At 41.7% G+C, this 26902-nt stretch overlaps 1 protein-coding gene across 1 annotated transcript in view; it reads left to right on the top strand.

The window, feature by feature from the left end:
* Positions 1 to 26902, top strand: part of LOC149864909 (pituitary tumor-transforming gene 1 protein-interacting protein-like) — a 48840-nt gene that overhangs the window by 9429 nt on the left and 12509 nt on the right. The window contains exons 3-5 of the mRNA XM_090047107.1: positions 1391 to 1499; positions 6520 to 6628; positions 10644 to 10709. Of these exons, the coding sequence (XP_089903233.1) occupies positions 1391 to 1499; positions 6520 to 6628; positions 10644 to 10709 (284 nt within the window). The remainder of the gene's footprint in view (positions 1 to 1390; positions 1500 to 6519; positions 6629 to 10643; positions 10710 to 26902) is intronic.

Genomic DNA, 26902 nt, shown 5'->3' with positions numbered 1-26902 from the left:
GTCAATGATCTGTTTGTTTGTGTTCGTTGAGAATGTCGTTGGTTTGTTGCTGGGATTATTAGAACATCCTCCTGCTATATTTACCCTTAAATAGTTAAACTTGTACTAAACTATCAGTTGAATAGGATGAGGTTCTTATTTACCAAGCGTCCGTTTTGAAACTAGTAAAATTTTAAATATACACACTAAGAAAAATCCAGATCACCTGTTGCCATATGATAAGTATATTAATCTTATTTTCTTTTCCTCTTGAGATCCAAATTCACCAGATAATGCTCTAGCTACTTTACCCTATCATGGAGTAACACAAAGCAGTCCACATCCTGGCTATTTTCTTGACTTCTTTGTTCTTCTGGTTGTGCGTATTACATCTTCCATTCCTGCTTTCTACTACCCCCTTTCTGTTGTACACAACCCGGTAGTATTCCCTGTCTGTCCTTCCTATTTAATGCATCTAATGTAGTGGATAGTTGCTAAATGTTTTTGAAAAATAAACATCATTTTTGGTGTTACTCATCCTCATGGTAAGTTCCCTTTCCAGCAGAGGAGGGTGAATGTTTCGAGACAGAGATGTTTGTGATTCACTGCCCTTGTTCAGAGTGGCTGTGTTCTACCAGTAATTTCAGTTAGAACGAGGCTACAGACTTTGCTAAGTAATGACGTCCTCTTGCAGATTGACCATCATCTTGATTGTTTCCAGTGGTAAAAAAAAAAAAGACAAAGTTTCCCTCAGGAAAGGTAGTGCCCTCCATTTTGTCAGGAATAAATTCTCTTAACAGCTGGTTGGCTTGCTGTGTTTTTGGGATCAAATGGGAGGTTGTGACCATTTTGAAAGAATACATTTTTGTTAATGGTAGCCTGTACCTCATGTCTATAGAGAACAGTAAAAGAGCAGATAATTGGGGAAATCTCTGTAGCTGATTTCTACATTATCTGAAGAAGTCACTTTTAAATGGTTTTGAATTATAGTAAAAAACCCCCAAAAAAACCTGCATACTAATTCAATATATTATATGTACATTATATAGTATAATATAAATATTTTTTCTACATTATGCATAACATGTTATAAGGCTGCTGCACAGGATTTCATTGAGTTTTAGCTGTATGTTTGGTTTGAAGGTTTTCAGGATTTAGATTATTTTAATCTTTAAATTATTTTGGGCAAAACCTCAATACAGGCTACTAAATTTTATCTAAAAAACTACTGTTCACTGAAATTATTAAAAGTGTGCTGTACTCAGAGTAAGTGCTGCAGTTCTATGAAGAAGAGATCATATTATCTCCATAAAACTAAATGGTATTGGGGGGGTCTTCATTTAGAATTAGCTATATGGTGAGTAGGTATAATATTCCTGTGTTGGGTTGTTTTTTTTTTTTTCCTCCCCAGTGCCTTTGGTGTTACACACACAACACTTGTATGGACTACCCTGTAAGGAGTATTCTTCCATCCTCTTCGCTGTGTCATCTCTCAGCTGCTCGGTGGGGAGTTTGCTGGTGTAGGTATAATTTCACTTTTATTAAGGATATGTGATAACAAATCGTTCTTTAATATTAATATATTCTTATTATAGTCTGAATTTATATTGACTAACAAACAGCTTTATTGATTCAGATGTCTCATACAAAGAATATCATTTTAAATAGTATGTATTAACAAATCCAATATATAAATACATAAACACAAAGGAGGCAGAAGAGCTGATTGGGTCTTGAAACTGGAAGATTTATAACCGTAAAAACAATTAGAACCTGGATCAGCCTTTCCGTAAGAGTAATGGGAGCAAAAGAAAACTTCCCTTATAATGCGAAGCTTCATGAGTTTTATGGAAGTTTCTGTAATATGAAGGGACTGGCTTCGGTAATTTAGTAGATCTCTTCATGGCCTATGTTCACAACCTTTTTATACTCTAGGCTTCCCTCAGAAAATGCCAGCTCTTAGCTTTCACTCTTTTTTTTTTTTTTTTTTTTTTCAACTGTGGAAAAAGAATAGAACAATTCTTCTGTTACAATGACTACAGTATCAGAATGGTTTTGGTACTTTAGGTTCCCATTTGGAATCTATAGTATAGATTCCTATTTGGAATTTATAATATACCGTCTCTGGGTTTATCTTGCATATCGTGTTAGATGTGCAAACACCTACACAACTGTCTGATGTTCACTGTTGGTTTCTTATACAAAATGGTGTACTGGAAAGACATGTTACTTCTTTTATATTTTTTTACTATGGAAGATGTTTGTAATTATTGTAATTAATGTAATTATCTGCATTTTTAGATTAGCTGTAGTTTAAACACAAGATGAAAACTTCATGGTGGCACACCTTTTTCAGCAAAAAAAAAAAAAAAGAACAAAAAAACAACTGCCAAAAGACACATTTCCCTGGGAGTCTTTTACAAAATTCCCCACTGCAGTATGCCCTATGGATATAGGATCTCATTGAGTTTGTCCCCTTCAGACACAGCAGGAAACTAATTGCCCCATGAGCAGGATACTGTTATTTCTCTCTGTCGGAAATTAAATGAAGCAGCACCACTTATTTTCAGCAACACTGAACCAAAAATGAACGTGAACATTGCAAGTGAAATACATTTTCATGTTCAGCTGCATAATGGTGGAAAGATGGAGAACAAATTGGTTCCAGATAAAACTATCTGGAACCTGACGTGCTGATAAATTATTGGCCAATGGTGAAGAAAGGAGGTAGTGAAAGAAATATCAGTTTGAAATAATTTGTACTTTTTCCATGAATAATAAGCAAATAAAATAGGTGGGAGAGACAGAAAGCTGCAGCTGTATATTGGTAGTATTCTGTTTTATTATGTTGAAAAAAATTTCTGCGTAGTTGGTTTAACGCACAATTTGGCTCTTTGGTAGTTGCAGTTTGGCTCACAGGAAGTTGCAAGATAGTGCCTGGTATGTTTTATGACACACTTTGTTCAGTTTCTGAATTGTGTGAGAAAATATTTTGGAGCATCATAAGGATAAGGAATATAATATAGTTGCGTAGTATTTCAACTCAGTATCTGACTTGGAAATCGAAGGGAAAGTGGAAATATTGAAAGGTGAAAGGTTTTTCCAATGCTGAAAAATCAGTAAGTTCTCTATAGAAGTTAATTCAAATATTTAAAATATAACTATCTGTTACAAGAATAAGCATGAATGAAAGCTATAATCTTTAGTCCCTTGGATATATTCCCTAGGATATTTGTGTATGTAGTCCAAGATGAAAAAAACTGTTAAAATTGAGCTGAAGTTTAGAGCCCATAATGATAAATTAATGGTAATAAGGATTACATGGGTATTGTAGCTATCCAAAGCCAAAAATTATAAAACAGGGTGGCTAGCCTGTGGCATGCATTCTACACAAGTGTCACAGGCAGCCTGTGTTGGGCATCTGGCAGATTGGGGAGGGGACAGGCAGCACAGCAGCAGATGGAACAGGATGCAGAAAGATCAGGCAGTGGAAAGGGATTAAGCCAGTAGAGAAGGGCTGGAGACAGGAACTAGGGGACCGAGAATCCCACAGGTGAGCAGGAGCTAGAGCTTGAGCTTGAGTTACCAGAATCCAGAGGCGGAATCTAAGGCACAGGCCAAGTCAGAGTCCTTGGGTCAGGGACCAAGTGTCCAAAGCCAGAGTCCAGTGGCAGAGCTAAGTAGTAGGGCTGCACAAAACAGCATAGTTTCGTTTTGGGTTCCATTTCAACATTTTGAAGGGACAGTTTTTCGTTCAGAGTTTTGTTTCGAAACCACTGTTCCATTTCGTTTTCTCAAGTGTTTTACTGTTTCAACACTTGACGTTTCACCCATAGGCTATAATGGGGAAGCATGAAACTGCCTATAACTTTTTGTCATTTCTTACCTGATTTGGATGAAACTTTCAGGGATGGTAACCCTTGCTGAGGCCTTGAAGTTTCAAGGAGATAGGTGCAGGGGTTTCTGGAAAACTGCACCTCAGGCTTCTGACAAGCAAAACTTGTAACATGGGTGATAGAAAGCAGGCTAGTTCAAACAATGCTGCCTTTTATGCTGTTTTTCCATCCCTCTCCCAGAGCACTGGGATTGAAAGGGACATCAGGGAAGGATCACAGTTACTGGCCAGCTACATAGTCAATATGAAAGCAGTTCTTCCCTCTGCTTCCCTTCTCTTCCCCCTCCCTCTCCTTACTTTCTGTTTCCCTGCAGGCAAGCCCAGCTTGAGCTTTGAAACGTGAAACATTTCAAAACTTTCAAAATGTTTCAACTACCCTCGCTTTGTTTTGAGGCTGTTTTGAAGCCCTTGGTTTCATTTCGATTTTGCTGCCCTGATCTCAAAACGAGTTGAAACAGCTGGTGAAATTTCATGCAGCCCTACTAAGTAGGGTCGGAAGCCAGAAAACCAGAGAGCATGGGATCCAGGGAGGTTTACTAATGTGGACCTTTAGACAGAACGATAGCTGGCCTGCAGTCTGCTGCAACAGGTGGACTGACATGAGGAGATTGCTATCCTCAGCAGCTGAACCAGAGGCAGTAACAGTGGCCCTCTGGTTCATCACCTGGGATGGGGCAGCCAGTTAGAGCTTCAGACTGGTTTGGCCAGTTAGGCAATTAGTCCTGCCTGGGCTGTCTGTTAGGGCCCTTGACACTTGGAGAGAGTGCAGGACAAATTTGTGGCAATCCTGTCCAAAAGGTTGCTTCCCCCTTCTCCTCCACAAGAAGAGTTAAGGTTACACTTGTAAGAAATTTAAAATATACTGAGGTACAGAACTTTACAGTTAAGTAATTCAGGCAACCTCACTTACGCTCTCCATAGTCACTGTGCAGCATCGTCACTAATTAGGGCTTTTTAGTTGTTTTATTGTTGTGTGAAACTGATTTTTGTAGACACATGTTAGATCTGACTTGTATCCAAGTTTTTTCCCCCTTGTATAGTGTTACAGCAGGGCAAAGTTCAGGTGTTTTGGCTACATTAATGGCCATAACATAACATTACTGCCTCTCTTCAGCACGCACAAATCTTTCGCCTTTTACTTGTGTAGTAAAACTAGAGGAAACCAAAAGAAAATTAAAGACAGTGCTATCATGGGATCTTCATAATGATTCATAGGTACAAATATTAATCTTGACTTTACTATTTTTTTAAAATAAAGTGATTTAGTTGTTGGACCAGACTACCCTGCCTTCAGCAGGGGACTGGACTAGATGATCTTGTGACCTATCAAGGGAAGTGGTGGATTCTCCATCTGTTGATATCTTTAAGTCAAGACTACATGCCTTAGGCTAAAGTAGGCCTGTGACAAACACAAGTTACTGAGGTCAAACAGGAACCTCAGTGCATGGAAGACTATCTCTATAGCATCCCCCAGACTATATTTCTTCAAATCCCAACTTGTTGTTTTCTTTTTGTGATGCCTACAAATAGCTCAGCCATGGTTTGGCAGCTAGTGAGCTGTGATCACTATGTTGACTGGTGTTGTTTTATTGTATCCATGTTCTACCCTGACTGGTATAACTGTTAGTCGTGCCTGCAGAGCAGCATTCACTTTGGCATCTTGCTGTCTGTTATATATTGACTGAGAGTTCTTGTCCTTCATGGAAGTGTTTCCACGTGGGCAAAGCAAGTTGGTCATGGACACATGCTTTGTCACCTCAGGTCTGCAGATTTTAGCCAAACTTCATGGTATAGACTAGATATAGGAGAGGGAGAGGAGCACTTTTCTTATTCTGGTGTATTGCTAATAGTGGTAGAGTTCTTATTTGAAACTACAAAATACTGATCATTAACTAAGGTCTGCTGATGCTGGAGAGAATGTGGTGCTCAGAATCGCAAGGTGAGATTTGAAAATCACTAAAATTTTTAGTCAGGGAAGAAAAAAGTTGTTATCGAGAAGCTAGAGAAATAATACTGTCTTCTCACACATAACCTGCACCTTTTCCCATAAGCCAGCTGAGAAAAATTGGGGTGTGCTTTATATGGGAGAAAAAAGGGCTCTCTACTTGTCCAGAAATTTGGCAGAGGGGGCAGATTGTTGGCAGTTTTAATTGCTGCCCACTGACTATGGGAGGTATTGCAGTTAAGGCTGCCACCACTCTCTCCCTGTATTCCACCTGCTTCATCACATTTCTAGACCTGTGGGGAGACTCCTATCCCCAACTGCATTTTGAATTGGGATGGCATACAGGGTTGATCCACAACCAGACCTGACGCTCCAGGTCTAACCCAACACATGGCTCTAGAACTAGTGTGTGGTCCTGGACTTGACATGCAGCCCCAGAGCCAGTGCGTAGGGTCAGACCCAACACACAGCACTGGTGTGCCAGATCAGGCTCCACTGGTCCATGTGGCCCCCAACCGCAGAGACCCCAGATCTCTAGCACTTACCCATACTTCATGGTAAGATTTTTTTTTATTATTATTCCTTCTTGAGGGCTTTCAAAAATAGGTTGTGTGTTATTTCGGGGGAAGGAGGGTGTTATATGCAAGAAAACATGGTAAATGTTAAAGTCTTATAAATTGTTTAAATGTTCACTTTACAGTAAACTTTGAGGCCCTTATCATCGCCATAGCTGTAATAGCAGGACTCATCCTAGTGTCCATAATTGCTTGCTGCTGTTACTGCTGCTACTGCAGAAAGTCTTCTCGGGGGTAAGTTGTTTTTTTTCCCCTCCCCCATTAACTTCGGTTATTGTGACAATTCATAATCCCTAATAGTCTGAGTACAACTCAGTCTGGAAGATTTAAAAAAAAAAAAAAAGGGAAAAAAGAGAGAGGAAAAAAAAAGTCTTCTGTATCCTTCCGATAATAACATAACAAGGAAAAGGTTAGTAGTTATATTAATACGTTATATTAATTTGGTTCTTACCCAGATTTTTTTCCAAAGACTTAAGTGAAATTTAAATATTTTTAAAACTTTAATATTTATTTCATCAAAAGATGTCATATCTATTAGATAAACTCCAGACTGATATTCTTTTGTTTAGCTGTGCATTAACATTTTGATTTAGTATTATTCATTTGCAATTGGGGAAACAAATTCATGGTATAGCTGCTTCAGTATCTGAAGATTGATAGCGTTGCAACATCCTTCATTTATTTTAAATGACTGTCATCTGAAGTTTAAAATGTAAGTTAATTGGGGAAAAAAAACAGCCCAAAAACAGGCTACCAACACAGGAGAATGCTTGGTTTTGCAGGAAACCATCTTGTGGTTCTTAACTGGGGTTATGCAAGATCCTTTTGTGGGTGTAGCACAGGCACCACCACTGTGGTGGCATGAGGAAACTGCCCCAGGCACCTCAGATTTGTCTAAAGGAGGCAGGAGCACCCAGTCCTGCCATAGCCCCATGGTCCTCCTAGAAACAGAGGCATGTGGAGCAGGTGGACCTGGGATCAGGACCTTCAGAGGGTTCAATGAGGCCAGGTGCTTCTGCTGGCTTTAGGCTTATCTGGTTCTGCACAAGGTGTGCAGGGCAATTATACCTGGCTGTGGTGGTGATGGCAAGACCCTGGCTGAGAACCACTTGTGTAAACTGAAGCAGCACAATAGTGATTCTCAGCAGGGGTAACTCAAATCTGAAAATGCTGAGAACCACTAACTTACATCATTCCAAATACTAGAATTGGCCTTTATATTATACAACAAAAGTCTGCGCCCTGGTAATCATTCTTTGATATAGGTACGCATCCAGATGAATATCTTGAAACTTAAAGTAGTATGAATTACAGTACACTTCTATGAAATGCAAGCTTTGATTAATAATTAAAAGCTTTGGCAGAACTTAAATGTTTTAAGCTTTAAATCCAAAGTACAATTTTACAAGTACATTTTGATATTTAAATGTATAAAGTGGATTAGCTGGTATGATGTACTTGTAACAGTCCTAGGATCACATTTAAGACCATCTTACTTAATATAGAGCGTTAAGTATTTAGTTACAAGTAGTATGACAGTGCAGTGGAAGTAGAATTGCTCATGGTGACACATTAAATATTTTTCTTAGAAACCACAGTATTCAGTATCTGTTTTTGCAGATAATACTTGGTTCTTTTTTTAAAAGGTGCAAGTGAAATGTCTTTGAATAAGAAATAAATATTTAGAGTCTAGAGGTAATGCAACAAGTAACCTGTCAATGTCAGCTCTTGCCACAGCAAAAATGGGCCAGCATGAAGAACAAAATCATATCATTGGGCAGCATTGTTCATAGCATTTAATATTCAGACATCTGATTCTGCTCCAAAGTCTTAGCAGGCAGGCGGTAGAATCTCTTAAGAAATCACCTATTCAAGGAGGTGGTATTTTCTTTTCTTCAAGGCTGTTTCTTGGCTAGTCTAGCTGTAAAACAATACCTTTAGGAAAAAAGATTGTGAGAATGCCTAACCAACTTGGTTTCAAGCAGATGTCCCTAGGATTCAGTAAGGAAGCTAAATTGTTTTAATCCTATTTACATGTCCTTGGTTTTTTTTTTTTAAAAAAAAACCCCCGAATTTATATTCATAATGGGAAAACCCAGAAAGCAGTGTTTATTGGGACTTCACAACTGTTTGTGAATCTTTGAAACTGAGGGTAAAAGAGCAGTCAACCTGTCAGGTCTGTTCCTATCCCTAGAGCTATCAAGAGAAAAAAGGGACCTACTTCCTACACGTGCAGCAGATTCCATGGTTTTGTACACCAGATAATTCATGTGCATTGCTTTGGTTTCAACTGTTTTGAGCTGTTACTGATTTTGTGCTGTTGCATAATTTTCGTGGTGCTAGTTCCCAACCTAGTGAAATATGGTCTGTTTCTACTTCCAGGAAGTAGATCTGAATTATGTAGTTTTCTTTTGTGTTTGCAGAGCACACCTGTATGTTCTGCCTGGTGGAAACTGAATTACCACACTGAAAGTGTTGGTGTAGGACTTCAGCATTTTTGGTCTGTACTGCCAGGCACTGGGACTTTAAACTTTTTGGAGAAAGAAGACTTTATGTGCCCTGCATCTGTGTCCCTTGGCTCCAGAGGACCTTACCTTAGAGCATAAAGATCTCTGGGGATTGCTTTTTCAGTATCTCAAGTGAGGTCTTATTTTGAGGAGGTGTCAGTGCTGCTCTATAGTGCCAATCCAAACTAAGGTGGGGAAAGAATATGATGAGCTTTCAGTGCCATGGAATTTGACAGGCTTAAAAGATAGAGGAGCACCATCAGCTTGAATCCAGAAAGCACCTTAGGAACTCTAATCCCTATTCTACTGGTGTTTCTCAAGCTCTTTTCCTAGTGCAGATACCTAGAACTCCTAGGATCTCGTACTTTTTCAGTTGATGGACCTGTCTGGCACTTGCTGCGCTTGCAGTCTAGCTCTCTTCATGGTTTTCTTCAATTGTAAAGATTCACTAAACGCATGCCACATGTCAAATGAACTTGGTCAGTCTGCTAAATTACTTCTGAAGTGCCATGTGTAGTTCTAGATTAGTTGACTTATGAGGGGTTTGATGTAGAAAACTTCCTTCAAGCCACTTCCTTCAAAGTGGTTTGAAGTAGAAAAAAAAGAATGCTTTTTAGTAATAATAGTAGAAGTGATAGTAGTAAATAATACCAGGTATGGTGGTCTTAGAGTGAGATTTAGAAGCTTTTTGGTTTTTATATATTTTGGAGTGAAATTGTCAAGTGAGTTGCTTATGTTGTTTCTGCCAGTATCTTTGATAAAACAGTTTTGCAAAACAGGTTTGAGGTTTTTGTTGTATGATAGATTTCGGATACCTACCATAGCTGTTCCAAATACAGAATACTTAAATGGGAAAAAAAATTGTCATGAAAGCGACTGTATTAGATAAAACCAAACTGTCCCACTTGCCATTAAAGATTACTTTTTGCTGCTTTTTTTCTCTTCTGTTAATGTGACAGGCCCACACAAACAGTAGAGTGGAAAATTAGACTCAAACTTATATTAACAAGTACATAATTCCCTGTAATCAAATTTAGTATTCGTGAGTGTTGTTTGCAGGAATAGTAGGTGTAAACATTTGTTGAACTTGTGATTTGCAATTTGAATGCCCCTAAATGAACAGCTAAATTCAGACTGCCACATTTGGTGTCTGTGTACGTCTCACCTCATTAACACATTGTGTGACATGGTATAATTACTCTGTCTTAGCCACTGGGTGTCACTGTTGCTTCACTTAAATGCTGCTGAATGTGCATGTATCTGGTACTGTCTCCAATTCTCAACCAGCAGATGTTTGATATGACTATTTACAAAGGTTTATCACATCTCCAAATGGTATGTTCAGTTTTGTGAGATAAATAACACCTGGAGAAATATGGTGAAAGCACCCATTCACTAAATCTAGAGCTCAGAAGAGTTGCAATTGATTATGTCAGAGGTGAAGAGGAGAAAAATAAGATCCTTTGGCATTTGCTTCAGATATGAGATCTGGAAAACGTTTATTTGATAACTTAGTAAAAATATTCAAGTGTTGCAAAAACAAAAATACTTTAGATTGACAAATTCGTTGCATTTTTCCTTTTAGTCCCACAGAACAGACTATAAGTCTAGCACAGCTGCAGTCTGTAAATTAGAGCAGACTAAAGCCTTTTCTTGAAGCTAGTTTAAGAAATTGCCAACACACTGATTTTCAAGCATTGAAAAAATTGTCTTCCCTTCTCTGACCTTCTTTTTTCTAATAGACCAAGTGAAGAGGAAGAAAGATTAGCCAGAGATCGAGAAGAGAGACGATTGCAATCTCTCCAACGGTAAGTTTTGAAAATGTAATGAGTAACCACACACTTCTTGCTAATATAATTATTATTCAGGTAGTAACCTTAGCTATAAGGGACTGCAGTGTACACTGATAAGACTATAAATCGTCGTTTCTGAAGCTAGATTTCAAAGGCTGGATAGAAGCATTGTTACCATTTGGCTAATTTGGTGCATCTGTTCCCAGTTGAAGGCACCATAAAATGGCAAACCAGTCATAAAAATGTTCTGCAAATTATTTAGAACATCTTTATGGCTGGCATCCATGTTATCTTAAATTGTGTGCATGTGTAGCACTCTTGCCACTTATGCTGCATATTTATCGTGGCATATTATAACTCATGGAGGGGGTTTACGACAACCATTTCCTGATTTTTGTTTCAGCTGTGCAAACTTTATACAAATGCAGGGAGCTGAAATAGTTATTTAAAAAACAAATTCCTTGTTTCCTTGTCTGAACTCTTTTTTTTTATTCCTGGCTCATCTAAGTCTAAATCTGCCCCTTCTCCCCCACAAATTGAAGAGCAGATGCATCAGTTTAATCACTGCTTAATTTAAACGACTGCCCTTGGGGAAGTGGGAGGTAGCTGAAGTGCTACCCCTTCTAGGGAGTTTAAATCCTGTGCCCAGCAGCTAGGGTTAATTGGCAATCAGCTGATTGCCTGCCCAGGCAGCTCTGAGTAAACTGGACCTGGGACTGTCCAGGGTTGGAACCAGCAATTGGCTTATTGTTGATTCCGGTCCCCAGAAGGCTCCAGGTCTGGAGCTGGACTTGGAGCTGACCATCACCTGAATATTGTCCCTGCCTGTGGGGCTGAAGGCACCTGACTGTTAATTTGCAAGTACAGGGGTCCCTCTGGGCTCCCCCTGCACTGGCAAGTAGTAATGGTATAACTGGGATCTGATCTCTGGTGCCAAAATTGCATAGTCTGCCATGAACGTGTGGCATGACGGGAGGTGCAGTTCTGGGATCAGGGTCAGATTCCCGTCGCACCATTAAATTAACATGTGCGCCAGGGTCCCTAACATGCTAATAACCTTGCCAAGGTGGTATTTGTGTACATCTTTTTCTTGTACCAGGTTAAATTCATAGTTTAATTTCATAGCTTTTATACACCGTCATAAAATATTGGTTGCTATGGGAACATGAACTTCTGAATACCTGGTTTTATTTTTAACTGTACACTTAGCATGTCCTTTACATTCATGTTTACTTTGGGAAAGTAAGTTTTGTATGGCTTGGTTAGTTTTTGAAAATCATGCCCTACTATTCAGAATAGGGAAGGGAAGGAGTAGAATTTAGGCATTTTCCAAGTCGTCTTAGGATCAAAGAAATTGTGTTTTCAAGTTAACTGAGTAATATATTTTTAGACCTGACTGTGCAACTAATATTGATATTTTGAGCCCTTTAAAATGTATTAGTGTTCATAGTTTCTGCTTGGTGCAGACTTGCTTAAAAATATTAGCCAAGATGGCTAATCGAGCATCTCAGGATGAAGTTTCCCCAACTTGTGTCCAGAGAAGAGTGGGTGGTTAACTAAGAAAAACTCACGTGTGGTAATATTTCAACATTTGTCTGTGCTGGGTTCCGATAATTGAAAATTCTATTCTTATGTGTTTTTTAGCAAGTAAATATAAAACACTCTTTCAGTTAGCCTTCAGTTAAAAATGAAAGATTGAATGGGAAAGGGCATCATGTAAAGCACATGTCTCTCAGTATTCATTGGCAGGATGTGCACATTCTTGGTGCAGCTACTTCAGTGAGACACTTAATCATGCAGATCCTAACTGCAATATCAGTTGTGAGTAGGGAGCATATATAATGATGTGTTGGAGGCGATGACACTATAATTCATATTGCTGGATTTGAGGTTGCTGGTGCACTTCAGTAGATTGAATGACTGTTACCTTTCAATAACATCTTCTTTTTGTAGAGGTAGAAAACTAGGAAAATCATAGAGAGTTTTGTGTATGAAGGTAGGCTAGCTCTTTGTTTAATGGTATTATGTCACAGAGAATCATGGGGCAAGTTTCTGTAAATTGCAGAAAATGTCCTCTGAGGATCTGTTAGTCCTTAGTAACGGACAAGATTGGGCCCTTAATGATGAATGATTTTGAGTAAGCTGTACTCTTCAGGTCTCTGTAAGGTTGTGTTTCTGTGTATGGCTAAATAAGCCTATAAATCAGAATGTAACTGTAATTGATAATAAAGGTATTCTACATATAAGTTTAACTGCTCTGAACAAATAAGATAGAAACATAAAAATAAGGCAGGTTGGGTGCCTGGTTTGAGAGATGTAACCATAACCTTAGTTTTTCCAGCATTGCATGTTAAAATTATATAACGTTTTTAAGAGTTGATGTTCACTTAAAGCTGCAGACCTAGTATACTTCATGTGTTTGTTGCAATTTAAATGCTCCATGATTTGGCTGTTGAAGAGCTTCATCCTTGTAAATCATACTCTTTGGGCAAGCCTGATCTAGCTGACCTCAGGAACTTGGGAGTTGTGAGAGGGGAGGCAATGGGAGCAAATGGGCAGTAGGCATGTGATCTAGTCAGCTGCATGCCCTGGTTCGTTGCTACACTTGCTGGCTGTGTTGTTTAAAGGTGTCACAGTACTGCAGATCATCTTGGGTCCTGAGAAAGTGAGTTCTTCTTTTACAAATCTCTGTAATACCTCAACCTCAAGACTTCTTTTGTACGCCTTAAATGTGACCCCTTTTTTATTTCTAATGCTGGCTGCTATAGACCTCTGGCTCATGGAGGGAAAGACTGGGAAGATATGATTAATAGGAGGCATAAGCATTGTCAGAACTGGAGAAAACCTGAACTACCAGTGGTAGTGTTGATCAGATTTTTTTCTGAGGGAGTGGGATTGGTGGTGGGGGAAGCAGTGTTGAAAACTTCTTGAAAGTGGAAAATCTCTTCTTGTAGATTAGCTAGAAAGATTGTGCTGTGCAGCCGTATTCCTTCCATGCTGCCTGACAGCAGTTTTGAAAACAGAGCTGTCTCCGAAAAGGCAGAGAAAATGTGAGATGCCATGAAAAGTAATCATGGGGATTTGATGTGGTTTGACCCTAAGTGCTAGAATTCCAGTGTCTTCCAGTCCTCCAGAAGAAAAAATCCAGAATACCTAACGGCTGGCAGTGGAACAAAGCACCATGAGATAGGCATGTAGTGTTCTGGCTTGGTAAGTTGAAAAAGTCAGTGCGTGTATTACACACTGATTCAGAGGCAAGTAGATAATAGCTGCATGGATGCTGATATTGCAGAATGGGCAGTCTGTTCACAAAACCATAAAATAAAATTAAGCAAACCTTAGGCAGGAAGTAAAGTGCCATCTACAGGGCTGCTTAGTGCCAGGTTGCAGCTCCCCAGTCAGTGTTGGAAGATGAAAGGGAGAGGAGAGGGAAACAAAGTGTATCTGCTAACTTCACTGTGAAAACTTTTGTGGTTTGATAAACGCATAAGATTACCCATTTTGAGCCCAAAACAAATGCACTAAAGTACTGGTATGACGAAGTTGTCTTTAGTCACCAAACATTTGATACCTTGTCAAAAGGCCATGTGATTCTTTTAGCTCAGTCTGTCAAGGTCACTGAAAAAATGTTCAAACTGCCTTTGAAAATTTAAGTACAAAAATCCTTTGTTATTGTTCTAGCCCATTATGTTTAGGGTATTTAGATTTTTTGTTGCTGTTCTTTCTGGATCTAAATGCTGCACTTAGAAACGCTGTATTACAAATTCTAGTCCATTATTTTTGTTAAATAACTTATAAAGGAAAACCTTCAGAAATACAAAATGTTGTAGTAATTATTTTATGGGCATTAAGATTATTGTGTGGAATCTGTAATGGAGGAGAAGGGAAGAAAAGCCTATTTCAGACACTTGTGATGTCATGGCAACCCTGAACACTGATTGTGATATTGCTCACCTGACCACCTGTCAGGTAATGAATTGAAAATAGTACTTTAAACTGGCTCCCCTCTCTGCTTCCAAAGAGTCCATGATGAATGGCTGCTGCTTCTTACTAAGAACTTTGACAAGCAGTCGCTCAAGACTCATTTCCATCACTGCCACTATTTAACATCATTAGATAGTCTTCAAGAAATGTTGGAAGTTGACTGGGACTGTGATGTCAACAACATGGAAAGGATGGGCAATTCTGTTCTTTTTTCCCTGCCCAGACACTGCTGTGTCCTAGCTATTTCAGTGTGTCAGGAAGTTTTAAGCCTAGCTGAAACCCAGCTGGCAGAAACTGTTCAGTTTAGCATCTTTCCTGCATTCAGTGGAACCTTATGAGAAACAGGGGAGTGCTATCATCCCAACTTGTACCAAAGGCATATGTTGTCTTGCAGCTGAGTGCACTCTGTTTATATCATTCTGGAGTTATTGTTCATACTGGACTCTAGCAGCAACAGTTCCCCATGGCATTTTTAAGTCCCAACATATCGAAATGAAGTTATATTTTCCTTGTGGACAGTCACCAACTGTCAGAACTTCTATATTTGTCTCTGGTCTACAATATTAATGCTTTTTCTCATTCTCTGAAATAGGGATGCTGTTGTTGATCTTTAATGATCTTCTGAGGGTATGTGTACTCTGTAGTTCAGAGACAGGCTAAGTCTGGCCTGCAGGCTGGATCCAGCCGGCAGCGGACTCCATTTCCCAACAGCCCTTGTCTGTGTGGCTGGGGCTGACTTCCCTGGAGACTGTAGAAGTAGCTGTGCTGCTATAGCATGGGGCTGGGTTTTCTGTGGAGTGGTGCTGGCAGGGCGTAGATCTGCTCTGGGGCTGGGCTGGGATCTTGCAGCAGTGACAACATGGTCTGGAGCTGGGGCAGAGCTGCAGTCTGCAGCCTGCATGCTTTGGGCAGGGGTGTGCAGACAGCGTATTGCAGCTCTGCCCCCGGCTCCTTGTAGTGGTGACAGTGTGGTCAGGTGCCAGGACAACTGTGATCTGCTGCCTCTGCGCCTCTACCTGGAGCATGCAGGCTGCAGATCACAGCTCTGCCCCAGCTCTAGACAATAGTGTCACCACTGCAAGATCCCAGCCTGACCCTGGAGCAGCACCCCACCCTGCTGGGACTGGTCTCCATGGAAACTCCAGCCCTGCACTGTCACAGTGTGGCTGCTGCTGGGGGCTCCATGGAAACTGGCCCCAACTACACTGGGTAGGAGCTGGGAAATGGAGTCCACCTGCTGGCCAGATCTGCAGTTTTACACACTGCTACTGTAGTTGCTTCTCATCAGGGTAGATTAGCCTATAATGCACTCCATGCTGTTGCTAATTGATGCCAGTACCAAGCTAGTTAACTTCCAAGTAGCTTAGTTATTGCTTCATTGAAGTCGAATTATATGTACCCTAAATGATTATAATTGGATCCTGATGCTGGATTTGGCATAGATATCTTGCAGATCACCACTGCTGCTGAAATGCACTAGAAGACCTACATTTCCAGGTACACTGATTTAGCTCATATAGTGATTTTGATGAAGGGAGAATGTAGAGTCTTGAAGCTTTTGACTGTCAAAAGCTCTTTCTAGAAGTAACTATGGAAAGAACGTATTTTCCCCTATAAAAAAAAAATGGCCTTACTGTGAAAATTCCCAGGGAATTTGGAAATATGACTTAGTCACATATTGACTACACACACAAAAAAATTCAGTAGCAGAGTCATTGTTTTGCATCGGTATACTTGAAAATGAGATGATAAACTAGCCGTTGATTTACAGGTTCAGCTACATGTTTCACATGCGAAATATGCCGGAGCTGCTTGTAGACTGTTTTTGTATTTTTTCCTCATTTCTTACTGTGTATTGAGATGGTGTATTTCAAATTTCCGGATACTTATATTGCATCTGTATTTCTGGCAGCCTCCTCTCAGGTGTTTTCATCAAAACCATTAGCACTCAGGTCAGATTTCAGTGCATCTTTGTAAGGGCCCAGGCACATGCTTTATTTAAGATGTGTTTAAAGTGTTAATGGTACCATAAACAGTAACCAGGGCACACATTAAAGCCAGTTTAGAGCATGATAGTATAGCAGATGAGCCACAAAATTATTCTACCTATGATGTGAACATCTCTGCAGTTTACTTGTATCACGCTTTAAATTGAACACATAGCATGTCGAAGCTGACCCATGACATATCCCTATACTCAGATGAGCATAGAGATAGAGGTCTGGCAGCCCAGAGTTTAGGATACAGCCATCTGCTACCTGATCAGTAGTATTGGGCTGGGGGCAGCATTGGGTCCTGGACCTGGTGCCCTCTTTTGTTTCTGGGAGGCAGATTCGGGGAGGGGATTAGAGGGTGTCTCCTTGATCTTGGGCTCACTGTCTTGGATCTTTAAAAGCAGGTGTACAGCTGGGAGCCCTAGCTGCACACCTGCTTTTTGAAGTTCCCAAGGCACTGATGGAAGCAGCACCTGGGAAGCTAGCAGCTATACTCCCCATCTGCAGGCATCATTTCACAGTATGGGTCATGGGTCCCAACTTGCCATCGTCCTTGCCCCACACTGTGCATCTGAGTCCATAGAGTGCTTTAAAGAGCACCACTGAAGCAGCTTTTCCAGGTTTCTCCCCAGGGACTTTAATCCCATGCCCAGCAGCACTGGCAGCACAAGATCAATGGTTCCCAGTAGGGTTTAAAGCCCCTAGTGGAGGAAGCCCTTCAGCTCATTCCCTACAGCCATGAACCTCTGATCGCCTGCATCAGGCAGTTCAGTCAGAGCTATAGAGCATGGGGTTTTGACAGTCAGCTAATTGTCTGCTCAGCCAGGACAGCCCTGGTCCCAAACCAGACCTCGGGCTTGTCCAGCTGGGGCCAAGAATCAGTTGATTTTTAGCTCCAGCCTCCCAGACAGCACTGGGGACTCAAACTGGACTATGATCCCAGGCTTCCCCTTCAGTAGCAAGTAGTAATGGCATGATTGAGATCTGATAGGTAACAGATCCCAAAATGGTGCCTTCTGAACCTGACATGCAGGGCAGGGATCACATCTGAGTGTTCCATTAAATGAACGTATGCCAGGGGCTCAAGACAGTAATCCTGCACTGAAGCTTATCTAGTATTTTGTAAGATTAATGTTTTAATTGCTGAAATGAATGACCAGCCAGTGCATGTACCTTACAAGGGTTAATTAGACATGGGAAGCAGTGTTCAGGATTCCTTTTCGGACCACCTTCCTTATTTGGGGAGAGCATTGTTGTCTTTAGGAAGGGGCATTCTGATGCCTATGTGGGAGGATAAATATGTTCAACAGTCACCCAGTCCATGGCAAGTGTCCACCTTCCGGCCACCTTTGGTCAGTTGCAACTGGGAACTCCCAGCAGCATTCTCTTTCTGCTTGTTGCCACTTCTGTATTGCTAGAGGCTTTGACAACTAATAAAGGGATAATGTTGCTTTAATAACTTGTACAAAGAAATATATTCTTGTGTGAGGAGTTTGTTTAGGCCATATTCCATCTTCTTGTTACTGTGAGCCATCTATCTATTGGTTCAGTAACAAAGTTGAACAACTGACATAAGTGCCAGCTTTTTTTTCTTTGTTTCTTTGTTTCTTTCTTTTTTTAAGTAAACTTCCTGTGGATGGTTGCTATCCAGAGTTCTGCAACCTCATCTCCTGGTTTTGAATCAGTTCCCTTCTAGGCTGATTGTTGCACAAGCAATCAGCTTTTCCATATTATTTGAGGCAATCTGTCCCGCCATTAGAAAGAGACCTTTCTCCCATCTGTCGCATGCCCCTCATTGCTATTTATCCCCAGTGTGAGGGTGAATTTGAAAATTGGTATGTTCAAAATTACTTTGGCATTATTAACTTTAGAGTAAGAGTGACAATAGACTACCTTTGTGGACAGTTTCCATTTTTACTTTTATGGCCCATATACAGTGCTTGAATACTTTGAGCACCTTTGGACTTGATGGGTGATAAACCCCCTCTATAGGAGAAGCACAGCTACTGTGGATCTGTTTTTATTGTAGTGATAATGGTTTCATAGTTGTTAGGGACTGAAAAGGACTTTACAGATCATCAGTTCCAGTCCCCCTGCATGTGGGCAGGAAAGACTGCTGGGATCAGATGATCCCAGCAAGATGGACGTCAAGAAGTATTTTGAAGATTGCCAAGGTGGGTGACTACCACTTCTGGGGGCAGCCTGTTCCAAACCCTCGACACTCGGCTTGTGAAGAAGTTTTTCCATATGTCTAGCCTGAAGCAATCTTCAGTCAACTTGTGCCCATTGTTTCTTGTCCTCTCCTGGAGGGGGCCTTGGTGAAGAGATGCTTTCCCAAACCCTGATGTACACCCCAGTATACTTACAGGCTGCAACCAAGTCCTGTTTTTCCCCCCTCCCCCCCCCCAAGTCTTCCTTTCAACAGGCTGAACAATCCCAAGTCCCTCAGCTTCTCCTCATACATCTCCATCTCCAGGCCTCTAATCATGCATGTGGCTCTCCTCTGGACTCTCTCAAGCTTCTCCACATCCTTCTTAAAGTGCAACACCCAGAACTAGACGCAGTACTCCAGTTGCAGTCTCACCAAGGCCAAGTAAAGCAGGAGAATGACTTCCTTTGCTTTGCTTGAGATGCCTTGGTGGGTGCATGCCAGTGTTTGGTTAGCTCTGCCAGCTACAGCATCACATTGGTGGCTCATGTTCATTTTGTTGTCAATTATGATACCCAGGTCTTGCTGATACCCAGGTCTTGTTCTGTTGTAGTGCTGGCAAGCAGAGCACTGCCGAGCCTGCAAGTGTGTTGTGGGTTCAGGTGAAAAGATCTATTTTGTGTGTACTTGGGACACCTGGTTGTTATAGTTTGTGTGGGGTCTACTACTCAGGCTCTGGTGTTCACTAAAATTCTGTATGCATCTGATAGCTTTTGTTCTATTTTCCAAGAGAGCTACAAATCTGATCTGGCAATAAAATTATAACAAGATGACAGCTACAACTTGTAGGGGAAGAGAGCAGAGTAGCTGATAAAGAAAAAGATGCAAAGTGAAAACTAACCACCACTGACAGTAGACAAAATAAGACTGCCTATTGGTCTAAGAGAGAGGCTTTTTTAAAAAAAAAATTTAGTATTGCTCTGCAGTATCTCCAGATTAATGTTTGAGTGAATGATACTACTCTAATTGCCATGGTGCAGACTGTTAACAAATGGAGCTGATTAAACAGCTTCTCTTACAACTAACTTCCATAAGTCAAGCAATGGCACAAGGTATTTTTTTTTCTTTCTTGCATGTCTAAGCTTGGAAATTCCACCAAAATGTAATTCTTCTGGACAACTCTACAATGACAGATATAGGGAAAGAGAGTTCTCAGCATTTTTGGTGAGGGGGGAAGGTGGGAGTGGGGGGAAGAGGGGGGTGTGCGCATATATATGCGTGTGTGTGTATGTGTATATGTATGCATATATTTGTGTATTATGTGTATATGTGTGTGTATATATTGTAGTGAATATCCATTTGCTCCTTCTAAACAGCCAGTGTATCACAACGTGTACCCAATTTCTGTGTAAGAGTAACTAAAGGACAGTAACAGAGCTGCCTCCACAAAACACAGTTGATGGACCTAATTTTAGTTCTAGCAGTATAGTGTCCGTCCAAAGGAAGTCAGAGATTGCTACCCAGAGCATCTTGAGATTTGTCCGGCGTGGTCTACTCAATCGTGCACATAGATGTAGTTTATTAGAATGATGTGTAGATCACCAATGCATATCTTTTGAAAATAACATATTTTGAAATGCATTTAAACAAATGATAGGGTACACTTACTGTTTTTCAAATAGTAGATGGATTATTAAGTTCCATTCTGGAGGAAGATGAATTTAGGTATAAGCTGTAAAGTTTTTCACATAGAATCTGAAAGTATGGACTTTGCTATATACAGCAATGAGTAACAAGTGAAAAGTGAGGTGCAGCATATGCCTTATTTTTGCCAGAGTGGCTTGCTTTATTCCCTTGGCTACAACTGCTTCATGATTTCTGTTTTTCAAGGAGCAGAATCAGTTCTCAGTGCAGCAGTCCCCAGGGAGAACAGGACCTGGCCTGAGCTTCATTTCAGACTTCTGTCAGTGTGTGGGCATTTTACTACATTATTGAAAAAATGTTACGCAGTAAGCATGATGAATAGCAGGGTCCAAAGTTCCTTACACTTGCAAAACACTCTTACAACTTTCTAGCATTTAGTTCCCATCTTTGGTATCTCTTCTCTGTAGAATTAAGTCTTGGTGATTTGAGTACCTGCTTAAAATACCATTAACTTGCAAATTCATTAAGACTTGTAGATTCTGAGAACTGAAATTCTTGTTTTTGGAGGTTTACAGGGCTATGGAAGCTTTTTGTCTGTCATTTGTACAAACCCTTCTGAGGTGAACCATCAGAGGGGCTCCAGACTCTCTCCCCACTGTTTTGCCTTGTACCCTTGGGGCCGGGGACAGATCTTACCTATGGAAGACTCCTCTTCCCCTGTCAAGCCTTCATCTCACTTGCCCCTAACCAGACCTTGCAGCCTGGCAGAGGAAAGTCCTGCCAACTCCTGTCTAGGCTCTAACCCTGCCGGGGCTTTCAGAAGATCTCTGTCTCTGGAAAAACAGTATGCCTGTTTATGCTGGTTACCTTGAAATCAGTTTTATCTTGCAGCAGGCATCGAAGTATGAAACAGAACAGATTTATTACAGAAAAGCATGTAAAAAAAAAAAAAAAAAAAGAATTTGGTAGCTTTAAAGCCAGATATGCAAAAAATAAACAAAAGATACCTCACCTTGCTCTTCCTAACGGGAAGAAGCCTTTTGATGAGTTTTGTTAAGTGTTTCTAGCAGTCCAGCCCCTACTGGACAAAAGAAAATCTCCAGCTTCTTGCTAGAGTCTTCTACCTTTACTCTGAGATTCAGGGAGTCTTTGGTTGTCCTTTGCCATGACATCCTCCCTGATTCTGTTGTAAGACAGGATCATTTTTCATTATCTTTTCCTCTTTCTTTTTTTTAAATCCAGAGAGAAAGCCCACTAGCCCCTGTTTGGGACTCCCTTTCCCCTTGATATTTGGCTTCCTTGGTGTCTCTCTTGATATGCCTCTCAGTGGAATGGGATGTAAGTGGGAACTGTTGTGTAAAGAGTTTTGTCTCCTCCCTGTCTGTTAGGCATGTAGCTGACCAATAACTAAAGTACTTGTTACACCAGATCTGGCTATAAAACTATTGCTGGTCTTTTTGAACAAGTTTTGCTACAGAAATGCAAAAATACAGAATTAGAGGATCCATACAGCCATAAAAGTGATAAAAATTACAGAGCTTATTGTTAGTTTTTGAAAAAGATCAAATATGAGAATAAATCAACTGGGAAGAATGCATCTATGCTTGTGGGAATAACGTGTGCTGTAATTAATTATATAAGTACTGCTGAGTAACTGGCACCAAAACTTGTTTCATAGCCAAGGTTACCTCATGGTAACTTGTTTTTCTACCCAAGTCCCTAGTTATTTAGAAACTGATCTTCGAGGTGTACTAGCAGCCTTGAGGACAGCATGTTGTGAAATGTAATGCAGTTGTGGAATTTCAAATGCGACCTTGTAATCTGCAGTTTTTGTTGTATTATTGCTTGAATATTTATTGCTAGATGTAGCGATCTTGAGTTTAACTACTGTTCGGTGGGTAGTTGGCACTATTGCTGAGTTTAGTTTAGAGCTAGCTTAGCAAGGGTCAAACAAGTGATACAGTTGGTCTTGCCTAAAGGCATACCCAGAGCTGCCTTTACTTACAGCTACATCATAAGCCAGTTGTATACAAAGGTAAGCGGGGTAGCCATTTAAATTGTGTAAGGGGCATTAGCCCAGGAGCCAGCAAAATATGGCCTGTGTGCCAGATCTAGCTCACCAAGTGATTCCATCCAGCCCTTGGGCAGGAGCTCGCCTATCTAGGTCTTTGACTTTTGGTGTGATTTTTGTGTGTGTGTGTGTGCATCTCCATTTTTAAAGTTAAAATAATACTTCCTTGCCTTCTTTATGAGAGATTAAAGCTATTACACTTTTGAACACACAAATGGTATAATTATTAGTATTTAATATTTAATATGCTAGCTAGTGTAATTGCCTTTTTATATGCAATTTAGAGAAATTCATTAGAAGCTACCACATCAGTACAGTTGAGTGACTGCTTGATAACTCTTAAACTTTAAATAATGGCTTATACCCTGTATAAGCTAGTGAAATAGAACTGTGATTGTTTTCTAGCTGTATATGTTTGCATTGCGTGTTTATTGCAACGGGATGTTCTGAGGAGAAGCACAGTTGTAGTTAAATAGTGCAGATGGCTAGTCATGTTGTTGTTGTTCTGGAGGCATGTTTAGTTATTTACAGCTCAAATATTGGTGTATGCTAGAAATATGAATTAAACATTTAAGTTATTGATGAACTATAAAAGCGAAAACTGTGCTCTTAAGGGAATGAACTAAAGTACCATTAAACAGGTTAAAATCAGAATGTTGGGACCAATAAGGGAGAACAATGTGTGGAGATCTAAGTAGGAATTGTAGCTAGTCCTATGATAAAAGTAGTATAGAAAATGTGAAATCCTGGAGACTTCAGTAGGCAAGACATACCAGTAGTCTGTCTTGGAAAACCATCTGTATTATAGTTCAATCTTGTGGATGACCAAGGAAAAGGAGGGATTATTTGAGCAGTCTGAGGTGCTCACTATAAATTAAGCAACATAAAAAATGTGCCCTTGACAAAAGATTTAGGGGAAAATTGTGAGGGCATCCAAGGACTGATAAGGTCAGTAAAGCCAGGGGAAGGGAGGAAAAAGAAGTAACTGTAAAAAGCTAGAAGTCATCCTAAATGCAATTTATTGTCTAGTGGTATTAACCTCTGTTATCACTTACAGTTCCTAAAATACCTGCTTAAATTAGACTCAAAAAGTACATTTAACTATAGGGTCTGCTTCTGCTTTCATTAGAAAGACTGTGATTACTGGATGTATTCCTGTTTAATATTTCATTTTAGGCTCATCATTCAGTGTGCACACCATTAAAACCCTGCTTTGAATACAAGAATATTAATTTACTCATGAGCATTTTTATGGGAGTTATTACCTGCCACAGCATTGGAGTGCTATGCAAATAGTAATGGTTTTGTCTTTCTTGTAGGGTGAGGGGATGGTATTCCTAATTTACAGACAAAGAAGTGAAGCTCAGAAAGATTGTGTCCTCCTCTAATTTGGGATGTCTGGGATCTGATTTTAGAGGTGCTTAGCATTTAACAGCTCTTTATATCTTTATAGCAGAGCTCTGATTATTCGGTTGAATACTCAAGGGCAACATAGTTTCATAGTTTCTAGGGTTGGAAGGGACCTGGGCAGATCATCTAGTCCGACCCCCTGCCATGGCAGGAAAGAACACTGGGGTCAAAAAACCCCAGCAAGATGTTCATCTAACCTCCTCTTAAACACCCCCAGGGTAGGAGCCTGCACCACTTCTCTTGGAAGCTGGTTCCAGACGCTAGCCGCCCTGACCGTGAAGTAGCGCCTCCTGATATCTAACCTAAACCTATCCTCTGCCAGCTTGTGGCTGTTATTCCTGGTCACTCCTGGCGGTGCTCGGGGGAACAGTGACTCCCCCAATGCCTGCTGATTCCCCCTGACTAGTTTATAACAGGCCACAAGATCCCCCCTCAGCCTTTTCTTTTGGAGGCTGAACAGGTTCAGGTCCCGTAGCCTGTCCTCATAGGGCCTGCCCTGTTGTCCCCTGATCATACGAGTGGCCCTCCTCTGGACCCTCTTGATGCTGTCCACATCCCTCTTGAAGTGTGGCGCCCAGAACTGGACGCAGTACTCCAGTTGCGGCCTGATCAGTGCCGCATAGAGGGGGAGGATCACCTCTTTGGACCTGCTTGAGATGCATCTGTGGATGCATGCCAAGGTGCGGTTGGCCTTCCTTACTGCCTCTCCACGCTGCCAGCCCATATTCATCTTGGAGTCAGTGATGACCCCCAGATCCTTTTCTGCCTCCATGCTGACAAGAGGGGAGTACCCTAACCTGTAGGTATGGTGCCGGTTGTTCCTCCTGAGGTGCATCACCTTGCATTTGTCTGTGTTGAAACCCATCCTATTCTCGACCGCCCACCCTTGTAACCTGTCCAGGTCTGATTGTAGCCTGTTGCATCCTTCCAGTGTGTCCACGTCCCCCCACGTCTTAGTGTCATCAGCAAATTTGAACAGGGTGCTTTTTACCCCCTCGTCCAAATCACTGATGAAGATGTTGAACAGTGTGGGCCCGAGGACCGAGCCCTGCGGAACCCCACTGCCCACGTCCTTCCAGGTTGAGAAGGACCCATCCACTACCACCCTCTGGGTGCGGCCCTCCAGCCGGTTGGCGACCCATTTGACTGTGTGGGTGTCTACACCACAGCCTCTCAGTTTCTTAATGAGAACGGGGTGAGAGACAGTGTCAAAAGCCTTCCGGAAGTCCAAGAAGACTATATCCACTGCTACCCCTGCATCTAATGATTTGGTGATCTGATCGTAAAAGGCCACCAGGTTGGTCTGACGGGACTTGCCACTGATGAACCCATGTTGGTTGCCCCTAAGCATGCAGTCCCCTGCTGGCCCCTCCTGGATGTGTGCCAGCATAATTTTCTCAAACAGCTTGCCTAGGATTGAGGTAAGACTAACCGGCCTATAGTTTTCCGGGTCCTCCTTCCTCCCTTTTTTGAAGATGGGAACTACGTTGGCCCTCTTTCAGTCCTCTGATACTTTACCAGAGCACCCCGAGTGCTCGTAAAGCCGTACCAGGGGACTTGCAATGACCTCGGCCAGTTCCTTTAGAACTCTAGGGTGGAGATCATCTAGACCGGCTGACTTGAATACGTCCAACCCCTCCAGAAGCTCCCTAACTAAATCCTCGCTAACCCGTGGCCCAGGTGTGCCTCCCCCGGGGCCTGAGGGGGGCCCAGCAGGGAGGTGGCTGTTCTGGTCCCTTCTTAGGAAGACAGAGGCAAAAAAATCATTAAACATGTTAGCCTTGACGACCAAATTTCCCAATGTGTCCTGCAAGGGCCCCACATTACCCGGGACCTTCTTTTTACCCCATGTGTATTTAAAAAAGGACTTCTTATTGTCCTTAATCTGGGAAGCTAGTCCCAGTTCCATCTCTGCCTTGGCCTTCCTAACTACCCCGCTATATCCCCGAGCAACTACAGAATAGTCCTCCCTGGTGATGACCCCTTCTTTTCATTGGGTGTAAGCCTCCTTTTTAGCAGGGAGACATTCCCGGATGCTTTTGGTGAGCCACGGAGGCTTGTGTGCTCTCCTGCTCCCTTTGATCCTCGTTGGGATTACCTTCCTTTGTGCTGGAGGATCGTCTCCTTAAGGAGCAACCACTCTCCTTGGACATCTGGCTCCCCTTCTCTCTGGGACCTCAGCGCATCCCCGACTATCCTCCTTAGCTCGCTGAAGTTTGCCCTTCTAAAGTCTAGGCCTCTGCCTTACTGCATGCCCTTGCCACCTTGCTCTGCATGGTAAATTCCAGCAGGTGATGATCGCTGTCGCCACAGCCCCCTCACCAGGTTGTCACCCATGGCCAGCACTAGGCCCAACAAGGCGTCCCCCCGGTGGGGCTGTGCACCTCCTGGGTTAGATGGAGGTCCTGCACTCTGTCTAAGAACCTACATGAGCAGTCAGACCTGGCTGACTGCTCTTCCCAGCAGATATCCGGGAAGTTCAGGTCCCCCATGACTACCACATCCTTAGCCTTCACTACCTCTGTGAGCTGACCCAAGAATTTCTGGTCAAGCTCTTCTCCCTGGTTGGGAGGTCTGTAGTAGACTCCCACCGTTAAGTCTCTTTCCCCTCGACTGCCTTGCACTCTAACCCAAAGCACTTCAGAGTGCCCCTCCCCTGACTGCTTGCTAATTGATGAGGATGTGTATTCCTCCTTAATATAGGGTGCCACGCCCCTGCCTCTTTCCTATCCTGTCCCTCCTGTACAGCCTATATCCCTTGACATTCACTGCCCAATCATGCGTTGAGTCCCACCATGTTTCCATAATCCCCACTATGTCCGGGCTGGTGTCAGCCAGCAGGAGGGTGAGTTCCTCCTGTTTGTTACCCATACTACGAGCGTTTGTGTAGAGGCATTTGAAGCCTCCTGTGGATGTGTGTACTGACCCCCTAGTCCCAGTGTTACCCTGGCCCCTA

Source organism: Crocodylus siamensis, chromosome 5, assembly GCF_052110815.1.
Source record: "Crocodylus siamensis isolate JL-2025a chromosome 5, ASM5211081v1, whole genome shotgun sequence".
Taxonomy (NCBI): domain Eukaryota; kingdom Metazoa; phylum Chordata; order Crocodylia; family Crocodylidae; genus Crocodylus; species Crocodylus siamensis.
The sequence above is the reverse complement of the archived record's forward strand: the minus strand, read 5'-3'. Positions and strand labels throughout refer to the sequence as shown.